Genomic DNA, 24,537 nt, shown 5'->3' with positions numbered 1-24,537 from the left:
ACTTTGATGGTATTTGGAAATGGAACCTTTGGGTAGTAATTAGGTTTAGACAAGGGTGCACGAAGGGGGGCTCTCCTGATGGACTTAGTGCCATTGCAAGAACAGACACTGAGCTTGCTTTCTCCCCCCCCACCTAGAGTCTCTGCCATTTGAGGACACCGCAAGAAGGCACAAGTCTACAAGTCAGGACGTGGGCCCTCAGCAGGGAACCAAAGGGCCAGCACCCTGATTCTGTACCTCCCAGCCTCCAGAACTGTGAGAAATAAATTCCCATTATTCAAGTCATCCGGTCTGTAGTATTTCGTTATACAAGTCCAGGCTAATACGTATACGTAACACACAGCAACTGGGATGAAGTTCAGGATATCTACACAGTCTCAAAGTATCTGTCCACAAGGTCTTTACTAAATATGAGGGCAAGACAGAAACTTCAGTTCACGGTACAGAAGGCCAGCAGCCATCACCTTCCTCTACTGCTAAAGTACCAACAGTAACAGGACGAATCAAAACCACAGCATCACTTCTATAGAATTTCTGCCCATTTTTCTCTTACGTTTGAGATTCGTTCACTATAAAAAGTAAAAAACAAAAAACACCAACAGAAACAAAAACCCAACCAACCATCTAAAATGTCACTCTCTTCGTTCCTGACTAAAGAGCAGAAGTCCCGTTGCTAATGCTAATTCTTAGAACTCTGCTTGGTTTTGGACGTCAGCATAACTTATTTATATCCACCCTCCTAGGTGCCATTTTTCATCCCCATCAAAGGAAATTAACAGTAAAAATGTTACATAAATTATCACATCCTCTTCAAAGTGTTTTTGCTACTTCATAAAAAAATTTCCTTTTCTCTGCTTAACAGTCCCCTAGTCCTTGGAGATTACACAGCTATTTGACATTGCTGTTTTGCTGATCACACCCGGTGATCCAATCCCAGCTGGTAAATCACCTTACTCCCGAGTTCGTTTCCATTCATGCTAACATCCTCCTCGACTTTAACATTCTCTGAAAGCCATCTGACAACATCATTTCCAAGGACGCTCTGCCACTTATTTTTTCAATTCACTGGACTTGTCGGACTCGCTGCTTTCAATTTCTAGATTATTGCTTTTCCAAATTTTCTTCTTCACAATTCCCCCATAAAAGCCTCCAGAACTGGGAGCTTTCAATTACTATGCCTTGTGGTCTCTTTAGTTGTCACCATCCCCAAATCTTATTTCCAAAATGCATCTCACATGTAAGCACGGCCTCCCATGGAGTGTGAGAACACGGTAAGCAAACCTGAATTAAGTGACTTTGAATGGGTGGAACAGAAGAATTACAAGTACTGATAGGGTGACGGATGGGTGAACCTTGGAAACACCACGCTAAGCCTAAGAGGCCGCTCATAAAACACCAATCATATGCAAGCCTAGACAGGGAAGGACGCAGAGACAGAAAGTAGATGAGTGACTGCTTAGGGCTGCAGAGCAAGAAAAAAATGGCGTCAGAGCTAGATACACAGGGTCTCTTCTAGAGGTGCTGAAATGTTCCGAAGTTGAGTGTGATGCTGCCTGCACGTATCTGTAGATACACTACAAAGCACTTAACTGTACACTTTAAGTGGGGGGCCTGTATATGAATTGCATCTCAGTAAAGCTGTTAAAAATGTAAAAGTGAACTAAAAACACATGTATTCAAGTTTCACTTGAATGATCTGAACCTGCCTGGTTCCCCAGTTACAAATTTGCTAAGAGCTGTACAAACTCACATCCAGGTGAGGCGACGCCACTGACACACGCGCCACCACCTCTGGTGATAAAAGGGGTCCTTTGTCCCCATCCGGGCAACTGGTAAAGAGACACTCTCTACCAGGGTTATTTTGGGACTGTGTGATTTACATTATGCAAAATCTTCTGGAACACAGCTGTCAGGTAAACAGGTTTTAAATCATCATCATCGGTAATCTCCCTCCTCTTAAAGTCACTTCTACGCCTCTGAGTTCTCAGGCGCCTTTCGTGTTGAGGTTTGAACTACTTATCGCCAGTCCGTCTGCCATCTGTGCTGCTTCCGGCCAGATTTGCCTGCCTTCCTCTCTATACGTAGGTCTACTAGCGGAAACATTTCCCTAAATTGACCCTTGGAAAGAACGTGTGTCGGCATAAAAAGGGGGAAAGTTGTCAGTTTGATCATTTTTTCCGTTCGGTTTAGGAAAAAGTAGACTGGGGAGCCATTTCAACAGAAAAAGAGAGTATTGAGAACAGCAAATCATGACTCGGGAAAAAATGAATTTAAAAGATAAGTTCTCCAAAAAGGGCATCGAAGATGAGAAGGGCTTGGGATTCCTGGAGCAGATGTCACAGGACAGGAGGAAGAACAGCAACTTGAGCAGGAGAGACCCCGCATCCCACCCTGAGCAAGTCGTCCAGCCTGTGCATGAGGAGGGGCCAGACTGCATGACCGGAGTCCCCTCCATGGCTAACAGTCTCCCCTTCTAAACTCCAAATGCTAAGTGCTCTTACCTTCTTCTTTAAAATGACTCTCTGTGTCTTTGGTGAGACATCCAAGACCAGCTCTGCACAGGTGGTAGCCTTGCTGGAAGCCACAGGCCTTCCTGTCCCCTCCTGTAAACTGGAATTAAAACAGTCATACGTACATACGTGTATATACATATACTTGCACATATATACAAGTACTCAGAAGCAAATGCTTAAAACCTCATCTGTAAAGGGGAGACTTTTTTTCCATCACGAAAGAATGTCTAACCCAAGTTGCAGAAGGATCAAGGTTATGTTTCCAGATTCATCTGCCAGAAAACATACTAACATTTCCCCTCTCCTGATGATTCTAGTGCCTTACAATTCAGACATAAAAGAATGACTACATAGCTTCAGCACCCCCTCCTCCCAAATTAAGCCAGACATTCCAAGGGTCCAAGAATTAGCTCTACTTTTTGCCAGACAGAAGATCAGCATCACTGCATCCCTAAAGCTTGGCAATGAATCAGAAGTCCCTCTAGAATGAAAAGAAAACAAGGGGTTCATATTCACCTTCCTCCAACCCGATCGTGTTGTGTTTCTCTGTGGCTTAAGAATCGTAAGTTTTATGGAATGTTGCAGCCTACCTACACTTTGGGGTATTTTTTTTTTAATATTTTTTAACGTTTATTTTTGAGAGAGAGAAACAGAGTGTGAGCGGGGGAGGAGCAGACACAGGGAGACACAGGATCCAAAGCAGGCCCGAGCCATCAGCACAGAGCACGATGTGGGGGCTCAAACTCACAAGCTGTGAGATCATGACCTGCGCCAAAGTTGTACACTTAACTGCCTGAGTCACCCAGGCGCCCCCCCCCACTCTGAGGTATTTTGGTAAGATTTTATTTAGATTATTCTCCTGTTTCCACTAATCTCCATCATCAAAAAAGGGACCGATGAATTGGGAGTTAAAAACTAGTTTTCATAACCCAAAAAAAGCACACGTGACAAAAATAAAGACATAAATTAGATTTCAACAAAATTAAAAAACTTCTGACCTTCAAAGGACACCATCAAGAAAGTAAAAAGATCATCCAAAGAACAGGAGAGAAGATATGTGCAAATCCTATATCTGATACAGAATTTGTATCCATATTATATAAGGAACTCTTAAAGTTCAACAATAAAAAGGTGAAAAAAAAATTTAAAAATGAGAAAAGGATTTGAGTAGACATTTCTCCAAAGATACACAAATGGCCCATTAGCAGAGGAAAAGATCCTCAACATCATCAGTTATTATGGAAATGCAAATCAAAACCACACTGAGAAGTCATCACACACCCAGTAGGATGGCTACAATCAAAAAAATGTAAAATAGTGTTGCTGGGGGTGTGGAGAAGTCAGGGCCCTTGTATGTTGCTGGTGGGAATGTAAAACGATTCAGCTACTGTGGAAAATGGTATAGTAGTTCCTCAAAAGGTTAAAACATAGAAATACCACAGAACCCAGCAATTCCACTCCTACATATATACACAAAGGAATCAGAAACAATTACTTAAACCAATACATACATAGGCACATTGATAGCAGCACAAAGGCCAACAACAGGAGACAACACAGATGTCCATCAACAGCTGAATGGACAACAGAGTGTGGTATGCCCATACAATGGAGTATTACTTGGCCACAGTAAGAAGGAAATCCATGCTGCCATGTGAATGAACCTTGAAAATATTAATGCTAAGTGAAAGAAGCCAGATACAACAGGTCACATATTTATGAATCAATTTACATGAATTATCTGGAATAGGTCGATCCTTAGGGACAGAAAGTAGACTGGTGGTTGCCAAGGGCTGGGGGGAGAGGGTAATGGGGAGTAACTGCTTAATGGGTTCGGCGTTTCTTCCTGGAGGGATGAAAATGTTCTGGAACTAGACAGAGGCGGTGGCTGCACAACATCACGAATGCACTAAATGTCACTAATGGTTGATTCTTAAACGGTTAATTTTATGTTATGTGAATTCCATCTCAATTTAAAATAAAAACCAACAAAAACAAAAGTTGTCTCTTCCCCAGCATTTGTTCTCTCCCACAATGCAAAAACATAGTGTCTTATATACTCCAAAACATGGTTCAATCTCTCCTCACACCAAGATTCTCAGAACCTCCCTTTTTATCTGCCCCCTATCTTCCAACCCATTAAACTCATAATCACCCATAAGGATTCTTCAGTTAAAGAGTGTAATAACTACTGGAATTGAACTTAAGAACGTAAAGAGAAAAACATGATTAACAACCAGATTAAGAACTGGCTTTTCAGGCACTAAAACCTTAAGCATGTCATGCTGTCAAGTGCCATAATCTTTCAAAAGAAACAAACAGGCTGGCTTAATTATAACAAAATAAACATCCCAGCACATTATTTCCAAAGAGAACTGCAACAAACAAGGAAAAGAGTGGCTATTCTAAGTAAAGATACCCGTTCAATTCATTACTAGTGAAATCTGGACTCTAGGTAGATGAGAGGTACCGCCAGGCAGAGAGATTATTTTTGTGAGCCACAGGCAGATAAAAAATACCATTCATAAGCAAAACTATTCAGAATTTTTGGAAAGGAATCTGACTTTAAGTGTCCTGTCCATCCGGCGATTTATATTTGTAAAATGCTCAAGATTTAGCTATTTTCCCTGGTTTTTCCACAGGTAAATCTTAAAATTGGCCCCTTCACCAGCACAGAAATAACTGTATTTATATGTTGGTGAAATGACTACTTTTTGAAAGCCCAATGTTTTGAATCTCTATGTGCCAATCTAACAACAGAATTAGAATAAACTTGCTATTCTTCACCTGAGTTTTCTAGATACAGCTAACCAGATGTCAGTGAGGATTATAATTCTAAGGCAACTGGAATTACTGTCAAGTTGAGCTACTTTGGTTGGCTATAGGTGATAAAATTAAGATAGACTCTAAGTGTCTGCTTAACCAGTATTCTCAATGGGAGAGGGGAGTCAAAACGATTTGAGTAATTATGATAAAGATTGGTCAGTTTCAAATGAGGAAAGACATAAAACAAACTTAAAACCAGCAGCAAGAAACTTAAAAAATACATTAAAAATACCACCTTAAAAAAGAAGAACTGAGGATATTGTGAGACTAATATCTTATGGGAGGAATGTTAAATACTAGAATGGATTATTGGGGAGATCATTAAAAAAAGAGCAGTCTTGCCTCTTTAGATAAATTTAATCTAGCCAGAAGACAAGGGTTTAGCCTAAGACCTCTCAAGATAGACCCTGAGCCCAGGATTTGGTAAAGAATGGAAGGAATCTTCCTCCATCCTTTGAGCCTCTTGAGAATTGCTTAAAATTTAAAACCAGTTACGAATTAGAGCCTTCTGCTTTATGAGAATAGTAACTGAACCCAGAATTACCCAGAGAATGTATATGTAGCAGCAATGTAAATGAAGTTTTCATAATAAAGCTGTCGGTTATCCTGGAAATCGTTCATGTTGCAGTTGAGCTCTGAGGAGCCTGCCCCTTTGACGGTCAGCGTGATAAAAGGAGGCAGGGTGGGTTCATCCCAGGCATAATCCAATGAAGTCATGGGCTTCACTTCAGTTCGGAGCCTGGGTTCAGCTACACCATGCTGAGTAAAGACAACTGGAACCTACGGTAAGGGCAGAGAGGATACAGAGGACTTTCATTCAGAGTGGTGTCACTAGAAAGTGAGTCAGTGCTTCCTAAATTTAAGTTCCAGACCCTTCCCAAACAAATCCTACATTGGGCATAACCACAATCATGAGGGCAATTCTCTCGTCTCTTCAAATGCCTTTCTCTTTAAAAAAAAAAAAAAAAAAAAAAAAAAAAAATTATTTCTTTATTTATCTTGAGAGAAAGGTGGAGGGGCAGGGCCAGGGAGAGAGGGAGAGCACGAGTCCTGAGCAGGCTCTGCACTGTCAGCACGGAGCCCAAAGCAGGGCTCAAACTGAACCGTGAGATCATGACCTGAGCCAAAATCAGGAATCGATGCTTAACCTACTGAGCCACCCAGGCGCCCCTTCAAATGCTTTTCTAGTCATCTTTCAAACTGCAACGAGCCCAACAATTAAAGGACACAGACCATCTCTTCTACCCTCACCCCTCGTGATACGCTCTGAACCCAGAAAGGAATAAAAATTCTAGAATTCGGCTATGGGAAGTCACATATTATAAGAGGTTATTATTCAAAGGCATTATTTAAAATGGTATCTTCTTTCCATCTTGGCTTTACTTGGAAGATTTATAGAAATGCTCACTGTAACTAAGCAATAGTAAAAATGCCCATTCCCATTATCACTGGACTGTCTGATTCCAATTCCTCTCTGTCTGTATGGAATGTCTAAGGGGGTACATGTCCACCAAACAATACAGTCAAAATGATTGGGGGTGGGGGTGGAGGTGGCTCTGAGAAGTCACTTCTGGACAAGGCTGCCCAGCAATCAAAACAACCAGCAGAAACCACCTCCAGAAGGTAAGGATGTCTAGGGTTATCCAGTTGAGGAGATTCCCACATAGGTTTTTTTAAACCCAAGTTTAAAATGTATTTCATCATTATCTTCAAGGCGGTACAAACTCCACCTTCCCGCAAGTGAAACAGCCAAACTGGCTCACCACCCTGCTCGATACCTTAGAGAAGTTGTCAATTCGGAAAGGAGGGGGTAACTGGTCTGTGTCACTAAATGAGATCCTATAGGTAGCTCCTCGAAGAGTAATTTCCACACGCAGGAAGAAGCATTTTCCCAGAGTATCTCTGCAGAAAAAGGAAAGAAAGAGACTGCACGACATGGAAGAAACAAGTTACAGTTCACTTTCTTATACTTCTCACAATCCTGATATTACCTGGACTTCAACTAATACCAGTGTGTGCTCTTCCATCACATTAAAAAGGTAGAAATTGACAGTGTAATCACACAGAATAATAAAAAAGAATTCATTCAAGCAACTTCTGTACGGCAGTTTGTCACTCTACAATAAGATCTACATATTTTACTTAGTGGATATGTTTTGGGTAGTAGTGCCAGCCTAGCAAATGAGTAAAAATTGGTTGAACTCCATAAAATTGTTGATATTACATTGCTTTGACATAAAAAAAGAGCAATTTCACATAGTTCAAACTAATATGTTGATGCTATTGATAACCAAGGTTTTCACTATAGGATGAGGGAAGAAGGTGAGGAGAATCCACCAGTAGTTACCAGCAAATAAATATGATTTGTTATATATACGTACATGTATATGTGTATCTGTATTTAAATATAGATAGATCACTTGAGAGAACGAAGAACCTCTATCTTACAAAAGAATATCAGCTAATAAACACCGAAGAAATGACAGAATTAGAAAAACCACCATTTTGCAACCACCAATGAAATCACTGATTCAGGTAAGAACCATCAGACCACTGAGTGAAAGATTTTGGGGGAAAATACAGTCTCAAATTACCCCCCCCCCCAATGGCTTACTATTGTTTACAAAGAAGTAAAGGTAACTTTACAATAGAGACACCTGGTGGACACCATCCTAATCATATGATGACTGAATTTAGCAACATCAGTAAAGGGAGCAACAGACATCACAGGCTTCCTACTGACGCAACGAGAAACACACACCACAACATAGGTAGTATTCTTACCAAAAAAGGTTCAATTAAATCTATGTATAGGAAACTGTCAGAAAAATCCAGAAAACATACAGGGTAACAGAATGGATAATTAAACAAGATCCATCTATATGCTGTCTACAAGATACCCATCGTAGACCTAAAGACACCTTCAGATTGAAAGTCAGGGGATGGAGACCCATCTGTCATACTAACGGAAGCCAAAAGAAAGTCGGCGTAGCCATACTTATATCAGACAATCTAGATTTTAAAATAAAGACTATAACAAGAGATGAAGAAGGGTATTATATCATAAGTAAGGGGTCTATCCACCAAGAAGAGCTAACAATTATAAATATTTATGTCCCAACGTGAGAGCAAATATATATATACACACAAATATATATACACACATACGTATATATACATATATATACATACACATACACACACATAGTGAAACTCATTGATAATAATACCATAACAGTAGGGGACTTCAACACCCCACTTAGAGCAATGGACAGATCTTCTAAACAGAAAATCAACAAGGAAACAATGGCCTTGAATGACACACTGGACTGGATGGACTTAACAGATATATTCAGAACATTTCATCCTACAGCAGCAGAATACACATTCTTCTCGAGTGCACATGGAACATTCCCCAGGATAGATCACATACTGGGTCAAAAATGAGCCCTCAACAAGTTCAAAAAGATTGAGATCGTACCATGCATATTTTCAGACAACAATGCTATGAAACTCGAAATCAACCACAAGAAAAAATTTGGAAAGACAACAGAAACTTGGAGACTAAAGAACATCCCTGTAAAGAATGAGTAGGTTAACCAAGAAGTTAAAGAGGAAATTAAAAAGTACATGGAAGCCAATGAAAATGATAACACCACAGCCCAAAACCTCTGTGATGCAGCAAAGGTAGTCATGAGAGGGAAGTATATAACAATCCAGGCCTTCCTAAAGAAGGAAGAAAAGTCTCAGATACACAACCTAACTTTACACCTTAAAGAGCTGGAAAAAGAACAGCAAATAAAACCCAAGCCAGCAGAACATGGGAAGTAATAAAGATTAGAGCGGAAATCAATGCTAACAAAATTTAAAAAACAGTAGAACAGATCAATGAAACCAGGAGCTGGTTCCTCGAAAGAATTAACAAAACTGATAAACCCCTAGCCAGTTTGATCAAAAAGAAAAAGGAAAGGACCCAAATAAATAAAATCAAGAATGAAAGCAATCACAACCAACACTGCAGAGATACAAACAATTCTAAGAGAATATTATGAGCAATTATATGCCAACAAATTGGGCAAACTAGAAGAAATGGACAAATTCCTAGAAACATATAAACTACCAAAACTGAAACAGGAATAAATAGAAAATTTGCACATACCCATAATCAGTAAAGAAACTGAATTAGTAATCAAAAATCTCCCAAAAAAACAAGAGTCCAGGGCTGGATGGCTTTCCAGGGGAATTCTACCAAACATTTAAAAAAAGGGTTAACTACTATTCTTTTGAAGCTGTTCCAAAAAGTAGAAATGGAAGGAAAACTTCCAAACTCATTCTACGAGGCCAGCATTTCCTTGATTCCAAAACCAGACAGAGTCCACTAAAAAGGAGAACTGTAGACCAATTTTCCTGATGAATGTGTATGCAAAAATTCTCAACAAGATTCTCAACAAATCTCAAAAATATCTCAACAAGATACTAGCCAACCAGATCCAACAACGCATTAAAAGAATTATTCACCATGATCAAGTGGGATTTATACCTGGAATGCAGGGCTGATTTAATATACACAAATCAATCAATGTGATACATCACATTAATAAAAGAAAGGACAAGAACCACACGATCCTCTCACACAGAGAAACATTTGACAAAATACAGCATCCTTTCTTGATAAAACTCTTCAAGAAAATACAGATAGAAGGATCATACCTCAAGATCATAAAAGCCATATACAAAAGACCCACCGCTAATATCATCCTTAAAGGGGAAAAACTGAGAGCCTTCCCCCTAAGGTCAGGCACACGACAGGGATGTCACCACTGTATTTCACCACTGTCACCACTGTATTTCAACATAGTATTGAAGTCCTAGATGCAATCAGTCAACACAAAGGAATAAAAGGCATCTAAACTGGCAAGGAGGAAGTCAAACTTTCACTCTTCGCAGACAACCCAAAATATTCTACCAAAAAACTGCTAAAACTGATTCATGAATTCGGCAAAGTCACAGGATATAAAACCAATGCACAGAAATTGGCTACATTTCTATACACCAACAGTGAAGCAGCAGAAAGGGAAATCAAGTAATTGATCCCATTTACAATTGCAACAAAACCCAAAAATACTTAGTAATAAACCTAACCAAAGAGGTGAAAAACCTATACACTGAAACCTATAGAAAGCTCATGAAAGAAATTGAAGATGACACACAAAAAATGGAAAAACATTCCATGCTCACGGACTGAAGAACCAATATTGTCAAAATGTCAATACTACCCAAAGCAATCTACATGTTCAATGCAATCTCTATCAAAATAACACCAGCATTCTTCACAGACCCAGAACAAACAATCCCAAAATTTGTATGGAACCAGAAAAGACCCCAAATAGCCAAAGCAATCCTGAAAATGAAAGCCAAAGCTGACAGTATCACAATCCTGGACTTCAAGATGTATTACAAAGAGGTAATCACTAAGACAGTAGGTACTGGCACAAAAACAGACACTCAGATCAATGGAAAAGAATAGAGAACCCAGCAATGGACCCACAAACATATGGCCAAATCTTTGACAAAGCAAGAAAGAATAGCCAATGAAATAAAGATAGTCTCTTCAGCAAATGGTGCTGGGAAGACTGGACAGCGACATGCAGAAAAATGAACCTGGACCACTTTCTTACAGCATACATGAAAATAAACTCAAAATGGATGGAAGACCTAAATGTAAGACAGGAAGCCATCAAAATCCTAGAGGAGACAGCAGGTCAACCTCTTTGACCTCGGCCGCAGCAACTTCTTACTCAACATGTCTCCAGAGGGAAGGGAAACAAAAGCAAAAATTAACTATTGGGACCTCATCAAGATAAAAAGCTTCTGCACGGTGAAGGAAACAATCAGCAAAACTAAAAGGCAACCTGTGGAATGGGAGAAGGTATTTGCAAGTGATATATCAGATAAAGGGTTAGTATCCAAAATCTATAGAGAACTTAATCAAACTCAACACCCAAAAAACAAATAATACAGTGAAGAAATGGGCAAAAGAGATGAACAGACACTTTCCCAAAGAAGACATCCAAATGGCTAACAGACACATGAAAAAATGCTCAAAATCACTCATCATCAGGGAAATACAAACCAAAACCACAATGAGATACCTCCTCACACCAGTCAAAATGACTAAAATTAACAATTCAGGCAATGACAGATGCTGGCGAGGATGCAGAGAAAGAGGATCTTTTTTGCATTGCTGGCGGGAATGCAAACTGGTACAGCCACTATGGAAAACAGTATGGAGGTTCCTCAAAAAATTAAAAATAGAACTACCCTAAGACCCAGCAACTGCACTATTAGGTATTTATCCAAAGGACACAGGTGTGCTGTTTCAAAGGGGCACATGCACCCCAATGTTTATAGCAGCGCTACTGACAATAGCCAAAGTATGGAAAGAGCCCAAATGTCCATCAACAGATGAGTGGATAAAGAAGATATATAGATACGTATATAGATATAGATATATATATGTGTATATACATACACACACACACACACACACACACACACACACACACACACACAATTGCTAAGTATTACTTAGCAATCAAAAAGAACGAAATCTTGCCATTTGCAACACTGTGGATGGAACTAGAGTGTATTATGCTAAGCGAAATTAAATAAAGGCAAACAACATATGACTTCACTCATATGTGGAATTTAAGATACAAAACAGATGAACATAAGGAAAGGGAAGCAAAAATAATATAATAACAGGGAGAGGGACAAAATATAAGAGACTCTTAAATACAGAGAACAAACAGGGTAGCTGGAGGGGTTGTGGGTGGAGGGATGGGCTAAATGGGTGCTGGGCATTAAGGAAGACACTTGTTGAGATGAGCTCTGGGTATTATATGTAGGGCATGAATCACTGCTTTCTACTCCTGAAATCATTATTGCACTATACGCTACTTGGATGTAAATTAAAAAATAAATATATTATTAAAAAAAAGGAAAAGAAAAATTCAGAAAAGAGAACATTCTATAAGAAACTGGCTTGGAATCTTTAAAATTTTCTTTTTTTTTTTTTTAATATGAAATTTATTGTCAAATTGGTTTCCATACAACACCCAGTGCTCATCCCAAAAGATGCCCTCCTCAATGCCCATCACCCACCCTCCCCTCCCTCCCACCCCCCATCAACCCTCAGTTTGTTCTCAGTTTTTAAGAGTCTCTTATGCTTTCAATGTCAATAAAGACCAAAAAAGGAAAAGTAGGACTACTGTAGATTAAAGTGGATGAGATATGTCTGCCAAATAAAATGCATGACCTCTGACTGAATCCTAGATCAAGGCAAAGGGAGTTATGCTATGAAGGGTATTTCAAAAGACTATTTATCAGGGCCACCTGCTAGCTCAGTCAGTAGAGCATGTTAACTCTTGATTTTGGGGTTGCGAGTTTGAGCATGTTAGGTGTAGAGATTACTTAAAAAAAAAACAAACAACTATCAGGGGCACCTAGGTGGCTCAGCTGGTTGAGCATCCAACTTTGGCTCAGGTCGTGATCTCACATGTGAGTTTGAGCCCTCATCGGGGTTTTAGCTATTAACACAGAGCCCGCTTTGGACCCTCTGTCCTCTCTCTCTGCCCCTCCCCAGCTCTCTCAAAATAAATAAATAAACTTATATTAAGTTTATTCAGTGTGTAATGTTAGTATATTTATTTAGAAAAATGTCCCTGTATTTTTTTTTTTTAATGTCTATTTTTGAGAGAGAGAGAGACAGTGTGAGCAGGGGAGGAACAGAGAGAGAGGGAGACACAGAATTCAAAGTGGGCTCCAGGCTCCCAGCTGTCAGCACAGAGCCCGATGCGGGGCTTGAACTCACGAACCGTGAGATCAAGACCTAAGCCAAAGTCAGGCACTTAACCTACTGAGCCACTCAGGTACCTCAAAATGTCCTTGTCTTTAGGTAGATAAACTATAAGTTTTTATGGCTAAACTAACAGGGTGACTTCAATTTACATTCAAATGGCTCAGAGAAAAAGTGTGTATGTGTACATGCATGGAGACAAAGCAGGATACAGCAAAGTGCTGATGTGTAGTTAATCCAAGTGAAAGATAAAGGGGTGTTCTTTGCACTACCTGTAAGTTTTCTGTAGGTTTAAACTGTTTCAAAATGAAAACATAGGGAAAGGAAAAGAAACAGAGGGTCTTTGCTCAGTATCTTAGGACTGTGCACTAGAACCCCTCCGAAGGGTTAACAAACATATACAAGCCACCTTCGTTCCCCATGTCCACACCTTTTCTTTCCTTCCTTAGTCACGAGCAACTTTTGCTCAATTCTAAATTGGCTTCCTCTTCTCACACAACATTTCTAGGTGACCTCCACCCAAGCAGTATATAAACCCCTGGTGGTTTTAGCTACAGAACCAACTCCTCACCTCCCCGCCTGCCATTAAATCTTGTGGGGATACAGGATACTAGCAGACTAGCTTCTGGGTGGAGCAGGGGTAAGCACACCGGCCCCCTAACCACTTGGCTCCCTCAGCCCCTGGGTAGATCAATCAGTTGGGAGGCCAACTTCAGCTCAGGTCATGATCTCATGGTTCATGAGTTCGAGCCCCACATAGGGCTCTGTGCTGACAGCTCAGAGCCTGGAGCCTGCTTTGGATTCTGTGTGTGTGTGTCTCTCTCTCTGCCCCTCTCCCCTCTCTCTCTCTCAAAAATGAATAAACATTTTAAAAAATTTTAGAAAATGGGGCACCGGGGTGGCTCAGTCGGTTGAGCGTCTGACTTTGGCTCAGGTCATGATCTCACAGTTCGTGAGTTTGAGCCCCGCGTCGGGCTCTGTGTTGACAGCTCAGAGCCTGGAGCCTGCTTCGGATTCTGTGTCTCCCTCTCTCTCTGTCCCTAACCCACTTGCATTCTGTCTCTGTCTCTCTCAAAAATAAATAAACATTAAAAAAAAAAATTAAAAATTAAAAAAGTTTTAAAAACATCTGATAAAAACAGAAAGAAAAAATTCATCCTGTGGTAGCTGAGGCTAAATTTGTTGATTTTTCTTAATAAGGACCTGAGGGTCACCGGGTTGGGCAAGAAAGGCCAGATGATTTACTAAAATACCACCAAGTGAGACAAGAGTATACACAGTGTGCAAGAATACACAAAACCATCTATCAACAATGTTAGCATCTAAGTGCAGACACAATTCTCAGAGTTGCAGGCAATCACGAGCTCAGCACTACCCATTGGATTTATAACCTCAGACCATAGCAACTGCACAATGGTCAAAACTGTCAACATGCCTTTAATTCATTCCATCAAAACATTCGGTCACACTTACTTGGTCACCACAAGTTTTAAGAACTTAGAGCCAGAAACATAACCACCCATTTCATAAAGGGCAGTATTACTATTTACTTCGTAGATATTTCAAATTTATATGATACATTACTGCACCTGAAAGAAGACTACGTTTTGTCTAAATACAGTGTCTGAATTTACCTCATGTTGATATGAAAGGAATTATTCTTATTGACTTCAAACCCTCCAGACCAAATACAATTGGGAACATCCATCAATCTGACACACAAGAGCTGATCATAATCATTCCGAGGCCAATGGAACACCACGCTGGAACCAGGAAGGGTGGAAATGTAACCTTCAGGATTGGCTGTTCCCTAAAATATAAAGGATCACTGTCTTTAGTCAACAAATACAAGTCAAGACAGTAAATGTTTGCTGAGTAACTGCCTAGTCTGGGCCTTGCTCTCTACCACGAGCTACTTAGGGTACCAAAGGCATGAAATGGTTATTCACATCACAAAACTTAACAGTGTTGATGGGGAGATAAATCATGGCATTAAACCCCACTGTACTGTTAAATAAACACTGGTCATTCTTCAAAAGTAAACGACTTACCTGTCCTCTGGCAAATTCCCTCTGTGCAAATGCAAGCTTGTGAGATGATTTATTATCTAACAGGTACCGGGGGGCAAAGATGACCATACAGGTGTCAATATATCGACCTCGGCCTTTCTTGACATCAATACCTACAAATAATAAGAACCACTTCCATGAATTCATCAGAAGACAGAAAATCCATGGTCCAACAAAAAACAATAGGCTTCACAATTACTTAGTTTCTCTGAGAAAATAATTATGTCACCCAGAGCCTCTATGAAACCTTCCAAGAATGGAATGAAATCAATGAGTACACTCAAAGTATTATTCTTCATGCCCCCTCAGTGGTGATACCAATATCGTTGTAATTCCTGGTTTCTCCCTAAAGGGTGCACCATCACAACAGCACCTAAGGCACGCAGGTGTTTAGCCACAGATACCTATGGTCTCCATTCATGAAGTGGACTACTAAGATAGTTTATGTAATACACTTCTGTTTACATCTGAAACACAAAATTTCCTCCTTGAGAACTTGCTCCTTTTACACGATATTACAGAAATTTCAGATTACTTAACTGGATCCTGCACGGCCCTGAATGCAGGGGACTCTTCTCTAGTACTTTCTTTTAGCTCGCTGCCCAAGAACCCAGCTGGGACATAAAGTTAAATATCATAGGATATACTCATTCACAAGCTGAACGATTCCAGCACCTACCATGTACTGAAAAAATAGAACAGCAAACAAAACACATGCCAAGAACACAAAGTCATAATCAATCAGATGGAAATCTCAAAACATTGGATCCCAAAGGAAGAAAGAAGGGAAACAGCATGGAATTATCTTAAAAACTCTGATGACAATTTTAAAAACTACAAAACTCAGTGGGATAAGTTATTCATTCATTCAGACAATAAATAGAGCAACTATATTCAAGGTACTAGGGTTATACAGTGATAGCAATATTTACAGCTAGAAATAATTTTAAAAAATAATATTTATTGAAACTTTTTTTAAGTAGGCGCCATGCCCATGTGGAGCCCAACATGGTGCTTGAACTCACGACCCTGAGATCAAGACCTGAGCTGAGATCAAGTCGGATGCTTTAACCGGTTGACTGAGCCACCCAGGCACCTGTTTATTGAATTCTTAATGTATGCTATGTTTCTACCAAAGGCCTTACGTTTAATTCTCATAACATGTCATGAGTCAGTATTTTCACTTTTCACTTTCTAGATGAGGAAACTAAGGCATAAGGGAAGCTAGGCAACTTGCACGAGGTCAGACAGCCAGTAAGTGGCACAGCTGGGTTCAAACCCAGGCACACTGCCTCAGGAGCCCTGCTCATATTCTGATGAGACATACATAAGGACCGTAGTCAGCAGTTAACAAGTGTTAAGAACCATAAAAAAGGAAGAGATCTTAGGACAGGACGACTAGGTTCCCTGAATGTCCCAACATAACCCCAAATAGAAATATTCCAGTCTGTTAACTCCATAATTCACCTGTACTGGCTTGAAAAACCTGGTGTTGCTTTAACCTAAGGCTTCAAACTACCTAAAAGACTGAGCAAATCACAAAACAGAGAGTCTGAAATTCTGTATCTAAGAAATGCTGAGTAATACTTAAACAGGGAGATATACCCTATCGTTTTTTTTCTGTAACAGACAGGAAAGCATTGTCAGAAATCTATATTGATAGCTAGCTGATCTCAACCACTACAAAGTCTGCCCACAACAAATATATTCTTTTTTTTTTTTTTTCTTTAAGTAGGCTTTACACCCAGCATGAAGCCCAACGCAGGCTTGAACTCAGGACTGTGAGATCAAGACCTAAGCTGAGATCAAGAGTCAGACCCTCAACAGACTGAGCCACTCAGGCACCCCAGGATATGTTTAATTTGATATGATAAAAAAAGACTACTGTATCAATGCTCAATTTTTAGAAAAAAGCAGGCTTTTTGTTTCCTTTTTCATCTTAGATAGCCTTGGCAACCCCCCAACAAATATCTTTATCTGATAAGATAAAAATGTACAAAATCCTTCTTTTTGGAGGCACATATAAGGCTAACTGGCAAGGTCCTCCCAGGCTCTTTATCTTGGGACTTTGCTTTTAACTATTCCTGACAGGGAGCTAGCTATCTATCCAATTCTTCAAAAATATTCAAGCGAGAGATTCCACAAATTTCCATGATAATACATGCCAAGATCTCACGAAGCTAGGAATTACAAAGTCCTATCCTACCCCTTCTATTCCTTTCTTTGGTGTAACAACAAAATTCATATCACAGTATTGTTCCAAAAAAACATACGCAATGACTTTTAATAAGCACTCCTCGCATAAAAGTTTCTATGTGTGCTCACTGCGTATTTCTGACTGGAGACTTATGTCTCTGCAGGAACTCTGTAGTCCCTTAGTGCCAGCCGCTTCAGAAGGGCACAACTTCCATTCCTCCCTCAACCTCCCTTCTGGCAGCTTCTAGCCAACCTCTGGTATCTTTCTTTAGGAACTGTGTCAAGGGCAAGATATCCCAGTAGACAGCCAAACACAGCATGAAGCAGCCTTTGCTTATTCAAGAGAGGAGCAAACAGATGCAAAGACAAAGGACAGAAAATGATCCTCAGCAAACACACACACACACACACACACACACTTTAAAAAAAAAGGGAAGAAAGAAGGAAGGAAGGAGAGGGAAGAGGGAAGGGAAGAGGGAAGGGAGGAGGGAAGGGACGTGGGAAGGGAGGAGGGAAAGGAAGGGAAAGAAGGGAAAGGAAGGGAAGGGTCCCCAGCTGGAGGATCACAGAAAGTTTATTTCTTCTACTAAAAATCTTAATACCAACCTTAAAGAAGACAGTTTCCATATCAAGGGAGAATGCATATAAATTCATGTTCCAAAAACAGAAGAAGGAAGCTGGACTCGGAAGAGACTGTTGCTAACATGCCCTCAGACAAATATACCCTTTGACCCTCCATGGGATTCAGGGTAAACAGCTTCATACCACCTTAGTTCTTCCTTCTATAAAGTGACTATATCTACACCGTCCAATTCCAGCTGCCACTGATCATGAACGGCTACTTAAATCCATTAAGTACAACGAAAGATTCGATTTCTTGGTCACACTTACCACGTTTCTTAGCAATGTACTCTCGCGCGTGTGCTTGGTGGCCACGTGTGGCTAGCACTGCAGGGCTGGACAGTGTGAAATGGAGCACTGCCATCATTGCAGAGAGTTCAATGGGCAGCACAGTTCTAGATGGTTTTCCAACATCCAACGCTCAACAGGGCTTTGAGATGTTTGGAAATTACGTACTAAAGGAAGGGTACGCTGCTAACATATTAAACCCGAAACATATTTAAATCAAGCTTAACTCTTCAGAAAATCTTTGGAGTTGAGCATTCCTGATGGCTAGGAGGCATACAGACCAGTGTTCCCCGCTTCCCTCCCCACTCTCCACCTCCGCAAGCTAAGCTACTTTACGGGCTTCTAATTACTATAACTGCTGAGTGCATCTTATTATATTTTCTGCTTCAAATGCATACACCCCAATTAGAATCCTACTTCTGACCCAGACTTGCCCTTTGCGTCTGGGCAAGTCACTTAACCTCTCTGCTTCAGTTTCAAGGTGAACAATGCTTCTTGCCCTCTGAGGGTTTGCAAGTTTTAATGAATGCGTGGGAAATGGTTGGAGGATGAAAAGCACTCTAAGTGTTCCTATTATTCCCATGAAAAACAAGGATTCAAGCCAAACTGATACTTTCCTAACACAGGTGAGTCTGAAATTAAACAGAGCCCCAGACCTCAAAAGGGCAGTGTTTACGTGGCTCCTGAGATCCCTAGGAGAATAGATCTGTGTTGATATCAATCTAGCATTCGGAGAACAGATACCTGACCCAATGCCAAACGAGAAAATCAGCACTTGCAGCCAGGCCAAAACGTATGGCCAGCTTATTCCTCCAAGCCTGAGGTCATCGGCCAATGGTTCTGATTCTCCCGCTGCTCCAAATGTAACCCACCAATGTTATAGATCAGCCCTGGGCGGTTTCCTTGCTGGATGACTTTCAAAGCTCGGACACCACTACCGCCATCCAGTGAGAAGCCCTGACACCAGCCCGGCATGCCTTCCGGATGAATCCCCCTTCCGATTCGCATCGTGCAGCTGTGGGGCAGAAAAGCAGAGATACATGTATTCATCCATAGGAAAGTCTCATCCACCTGTTCTAATCAGGGACCACTGCTACAGCTATCACCCGAAACGGAACTCTAATGCTGGCTCCTCCTCACTCTCGGGCGATTCCCAAACACAGCAGGCCAACAACCAGCGGGCAACACCCTATCTTTGAGGCAGCCACGGCACCACAACGCATGAAATGTGCTGACATCTATAGCTAGACACGCTAGGAGAAGATTCAAGGATTCTATGAGCATAAAGCATAAGGAAAATGCTACAATACCTCATTCCTCTGAAAAACAAGAGTTCAAGGCAAACTGATACTCTCCTATCGCAGGTGTTTCAAGGGTTTGTGAAAATACCTTGAATGTAAGAGAAAAGCGTACACGTGGTTCTGCACACACAAAAGTAGAGAAGAGGCAGCTGACGGTATGTTCTTTCTCAGGCCTGGTACTGTTACAACGGCAAAGCATTGTTACGTTGGCCAGTGTCTTGTCAGGGATCCCGGAAACGTAATTCTTGAGTATGTGTTCCGGGTCTACCACTAAGGCCATGTAACCTTGGACGAGGAACTCTCTCTGAGCCTCAGTTTCCTCATCTTAAAGTAAAACAGTATTTCCTGCCCTGTCGAATCCATTGGGATGCTGACAGAATCAAAGGTGATGGTCTACGCAGAAACGCTTTGGGAACTGTTGAGTTCCCTGGATACGTCAAAGTGGGTCACAAATGTCAAGTCCTAGATCTGACACTGTCAGGATCCCCCCAGGAAAGGTGTGAGACATGGCTCGCCGATGTGCCGAGTGGCTGTATGTGTCTCCCACCATGTCTAGTACCCTGGTCAATCCCCCCCGACTCCAGGGCCGACCGAGACTGCAGCCCTCCCTGGGAGACATGTCTGCGCCCACTGGCACCCAGCGCTCCCCGAGCCTTCCTAGGAAGGCTGCAGCACATCTCTCCTCCTCTGTGACAGCAAATGGCACTGTAGCGCCATCACCTGCGCTCATGTCTCTTTGGAGGAAGGCTCCAGATTAGAAGACCCCTATAAAAAGCAGAATGTCAAAACCAAGAACAAAAGGGAATTCATGCTCCTACCACATGCTCAAAGGCAGGTCATCTAACTCTCCCAACGGGTGCTCTTCCCGGCCTTTCAGCACGCGATGAGGGCTCTGAGATCTTGGAATGGTACCGTTTATGTCAAGGGTAAAAGCGATGGACCCTGAGCCCTTACACAAATCGACCTGGACTGGGTCAGTGGGGTGGCTGTTTTACCAAGGGGCCAGGCTGTGTCCCCCTGTGATGCCAGCTCTGCTGCCTGTGCTGAGGGCTCCGTGCAGGAGAAAACCAGGCAGAGAAGGGAAGGGAACCCGTGGGGGCTCTCTTCACTGGCAGAGTTACGAATAGAACTGCTTCAATACATGTAAAATAAAACTAGCTTTCATTACCAACCCACCAAATGGTTTATTTTCAATATCAAATGACACAGAAATTAGATCCAAAAAAAATCCCATTAGGTCATGGTCCTATTCCCCTGCCAAGTCAGGACTGTTATCTACAGTACATTTCTACTTACACGGACACACTAGAGCCTTTGCTAATTTTTTCCCTCGCCTAGGAGCTTACTTCCCCTTTCCATAAATTACTGTACTCACAGGTTGGGCTGCTCTTTGTCCGCGTAGCAGAATAAGAGAGGGCTCAGGCTCCGGGCCAGCTCATGCTCTTCGAACTGGCCTGCAGTGTCTGTCTTTGCATTGTCCTGTCTGAAGATCAGCGGTAACCCTTTAGGGAGGAGGGGAAAGTTTACATCAATCCCACCCGGTCTATGCAAGACAGATGTACGTGGTAAAGGAAAAAAAATTGTCACAGGGGAAAATAGTGAAAACTGAATTTATTTTGTGGGCTCAGTTTGTTGTCTGAAAGGACAGTTTTGACCATGATGAAGCACTTATTATGGAGGCAGGAGAGTTTCAGCAGCTTAGACTGTTGAAGTCATCTATTTGCATTGGCTCTACTCGGTTAGCGGAGCAAATAAATCTGAATTCCCATGACCAGCGCCAAAGGCCCAGTTGAGCAGCCTCTGTACATACCTGTTTTGTTAATCAGCCAATATGGAGCAGAAATGAAGATCTTCAAGGATCCTTCTGCTCGACACACAATCCGGATGGTGAGGTTCAGCTGCCGCCGGTTGATGTCGTAGAGTCGCATTCTTACCATGTAGTTTTGGGTTCCCGGTGGAATGAGCAATTCTTTACAGAGTGGGAAGTTCTCCAGCGATACCCCTGAAGAAGATACAAGCTACTGTCTTCCTGGTTTCTCACTTTCGTTTGTCAGAACAGTCCAAAGCCAAACAAAATTGGGTACTTCTTGGAAAAATCAGAACTATATATGGCACTGGCAAAAAATGTCATTAGAACGGCCATTTTCCCTGCACTGGGGCGAGAATAAATATGAAGCAAACCAGATGGCCTGGAAGGTACAGGAGAGAGTCTGAACTGCACAATCAGAAGGATGGAAATACCAAAAACCTATCAATAACAGCTATGATTATTGTGAGCTTACTCCTCATCAGGCCCTGAGCTGGGCACCTCAAACACAGTAAAGGCAAGTACAGGGTAACAGAGTCAAGGACTCTCCAGCTCCACTGGCTGGCTTCCGATTCCCAGTCTGTCCTTACCAGCTGTGCAACGTGGGGCAAGCTAATCTGCCAAGTGGGGAGAATACCAGTAGGTCTGTCACAGGGTTGTTATTAAAAGTGATAATCCATGTGCAGCACAGCTGGGAAGAGAAGAGTGCTGGGTGTGTGCACAGTGGTGGGGGTGGGCGGTGGGGAGACGCTGCCATTTCCCGCAGGGGGCAAGAAACATTGTGGAAGAAGCTGCCTAAGTGCAATGCGTGTGAGGTTCCGCATCTGTAAAACGGGGATAACAGCGTCTGCCTGAGACAGGGACTGTGAAATGCAGTGAGGTGACACAGTGAGATCATTCATGAAACTGTACAAATATCTACGTCATTACCTTTCAATGTGTCTAAAACAACCTTAAAAAAAACATGTCCTGGGGCGCCTGGGTGGCTCAGTTAACGTATGACTCTTGGTTTCAGCTCAGATCATGATCTCATAGTTTGTGGGGTTGAGCCCTGTGTCAGGCTCTGTGCTGAGAGTGCAGAGCCTGCTTGGGACTCTCCGTCTCCCTCTCTGCCACTCCACTGCTCATGTGTGCACTTTCTCTCTCAAAATAAATAAACTTAAAAAAAAAAAAAACAAAAAACCCACAAATCCTTAAGTGCTGCAAATACAATGATTCTTGACTTTGACTTCATCCACCCCTAGTGAAAATCACCAGGTGCATGAAACACCCCAGACCTCAATTTCCTCATCAGTAAACAGGACAAGTAACTACTGTAAGGATTACATGAGACGATGGGTATGAAAGCCCTTGACATGACGCCCAGAGTACAGTCTATACTGAGCAAATGTTTTCTCCTTTCCTGAAAAGAGGAGAGATGTGGGATTTTGCATGTTTTACAGTCAGGAAAACGTAAGGTTTGAAAAGATGAAATGACTTCCCATTGAAATCACATCAAGTAAGCAACACAAGAAAAAGGCTCTGTTGAGTGCTTCCTCTGTAAATCTTTTGGATCTGCTCAGGTTTTTTCTTTGGGTAATTTTCTAAGAAGCTTTTTTATTTCAAGTGCATAAATCCTTTGAGCTCGGTTATTGAGATAGCCTATGTATGATCATTTTTCTAAAATGTTTACCAAATGATCACAAAAGACTCATGGACGTTTCCATAGCGTTACCACAGGTGATTATCTGACTAAACCCTTACCTAATTCGATGTTCTGGGATGTGTCAGCTGTGTGCAGGGCCACCTCTTTGCCAGGTTTCAATGTCCCATTAATTGGCATTCCTTTAACATAAAAATCAAGTTCACAAGGTAACAAGTTGCAGATGACCACAGTTGGCAGGAGATATATGGTATGCCCGGGTTGTCTGAAGATCTGCTTTGCACTGTCAGAAAATATGTTTGAGGGCATATAATCTGGGTAATTCTCCTTCTTTATGGCTACGCAAAACCTATGAAGACAAAGCAGTGGAAAAACCATCAGCCTAAATAAAGAACTTGAATTTTTCTTCCTTAGTGGAGTATGAGAAAGCTTAACACTAAACCGGTTCAACAATTCAGTAGGATATTTGCAGTTTTCAATCTCAGACACATTTATACTGAGGTGTATAGTTAAAAATACAGTAAGATGTGTAATTTTAAATGTTCAGTTTGGTGAGTTTTGACAAATATGTATACCTCGTTAACCACGACCCAACACCGTTATAGAATCTTTCTCTCACTGCAGAAAGTTCCCTCCTATCCCTTTCCAGGCAATATCCTCTCCGAAGAAAGAAGCAACCACTGTCTGATACTTATCACTTATATATTGGTTGAGCCTGTTCTTGAATTGCATGTAAATGGAATGATACAGTATAGGTTACTCCCCATGTCTGGCTTTTTTTGTATGTAAAATGAAATTTCTACAAGATGTAGCCATGCTACTATATGTATCAGAATTTTGTCCACATGCCAGTATATGAATATACCATTTTTTATTTATTCATCATTCTGTTGACAGCCGATTGGGTTGCAGCTAGCCAACTGGGTTGTACCTCCAGATCAATTTAGCAAGAATGGAAATCCTAACAACATTTTGTCTTCCAATCCATGAACTTTGTTATCTTTCCACTTAGTTACTGGGTTTTCTTTAATATCTCTTGGCAAGGTTTTGCCACTTCTAGCATTGAAGGCTGGCACATAATTCCTTAGATTGATTCCTGGGTAATTAATGTTTTCTGGTGCTATTGTAAGTAGTGTCTTTTTAAAATTACATTTCCAATTGTTCATGGCTAGAATATAAGAATACAATTGATTCCTATATCTTAAATCTTGATAACTTTATTAGGCCTCATAATCTTATGGAGTCCATAGTTCTCTACATACATGACTGTGTCATCTGCATATAACAAGTTTTAGTTCTTTTCAGATCTTTAAGCTTTTTCAATTTCTTGTTTACTTATTTGTCCCTATTACAATGGCTAGGACTGCTACTGCAATGTCAAATGAAGTTGCTGGTTCTCAATCTCAAGGAAAAAAG

At 41.2% G+C, this 24,537-nt stretch overlaps 1 protein-coding gene across 8 annotated transcripts in view; it reads right to left on the bottom strand.

The window, feature by feature from the left end:
* Nucleotides 1-24,537, bottom strand: part of VPS13D (vacuolar protein sorting 13 homolog D) — a 257,770-nt gene that overhangs the window by 120,009 nt on the left and 113,224 nt on the right. For all 8 annotated transcript variants that reach the window (XM_045475674.1, XM_045475679.1, XM_045475675.1 and 5 more), the window contains 9 exons: nucleotides 23,223-23,470; nucleotides 21,483-21,674; nucleotides 21,048-21,174; nucleotides 19,244-19,386; nucleotides 15,249-15,379; nucleotides 14,832-15,007; nucleotides 7,118-7,241; nucleotides 5,884-6,119; nucleotides 2,502-2,610 (listed from right to left, as the gene is read on the bottom strand). In XM_045475674.1, coding sequence (XP_045331630.1) covers nucleotides 2,502-2,610; nucleotides 5,884-6,119; nucleotides 7,118-7,241; nucleotides 14,832-15,007; nucleotides 15,249-15,379; nucleotides 19,244-19,386; nucleotides 21,048-21,174; nucleotides 21,483-21,674; nucleotides 23,223-23,470 — 1,486 coding nt within the window. The remainder of the gene's footprint in view (nucleotides 1-2,501; nucleotides 2,611-5,883; nucleotides 6,120-7,117; nucleotides 7,242-14,831; nucleotides 15,008-15,248; nucleotides 15,380-19,243; nucleotides 19,387-21,047; nucleotides 21,175-21,482; nucleotides 21,675-23,222; nucleotides 23,471-24,537) is intronic.

Source organism: Leopardus geoffroyi, chromosome C1 (assembly GCF_018350155.1).
Source record: "Leopardus geoffroyi isolate Oge1 chromosome C1, O.geoffroyi_Oge1_pat1.0, whole genome shotgun sequence".
Lineage (NCBI taxonomy): Eukaryota > Metazoa > Chordata > Mammalia > Carnivora > Felidae > Leopardus > Leopardus geoffroyi.
The sequence above is the reverse complement of the archived record's forward strand: the minus strand, read 5'-3'. Positions and strand labels throughout refer to the sequence as shown.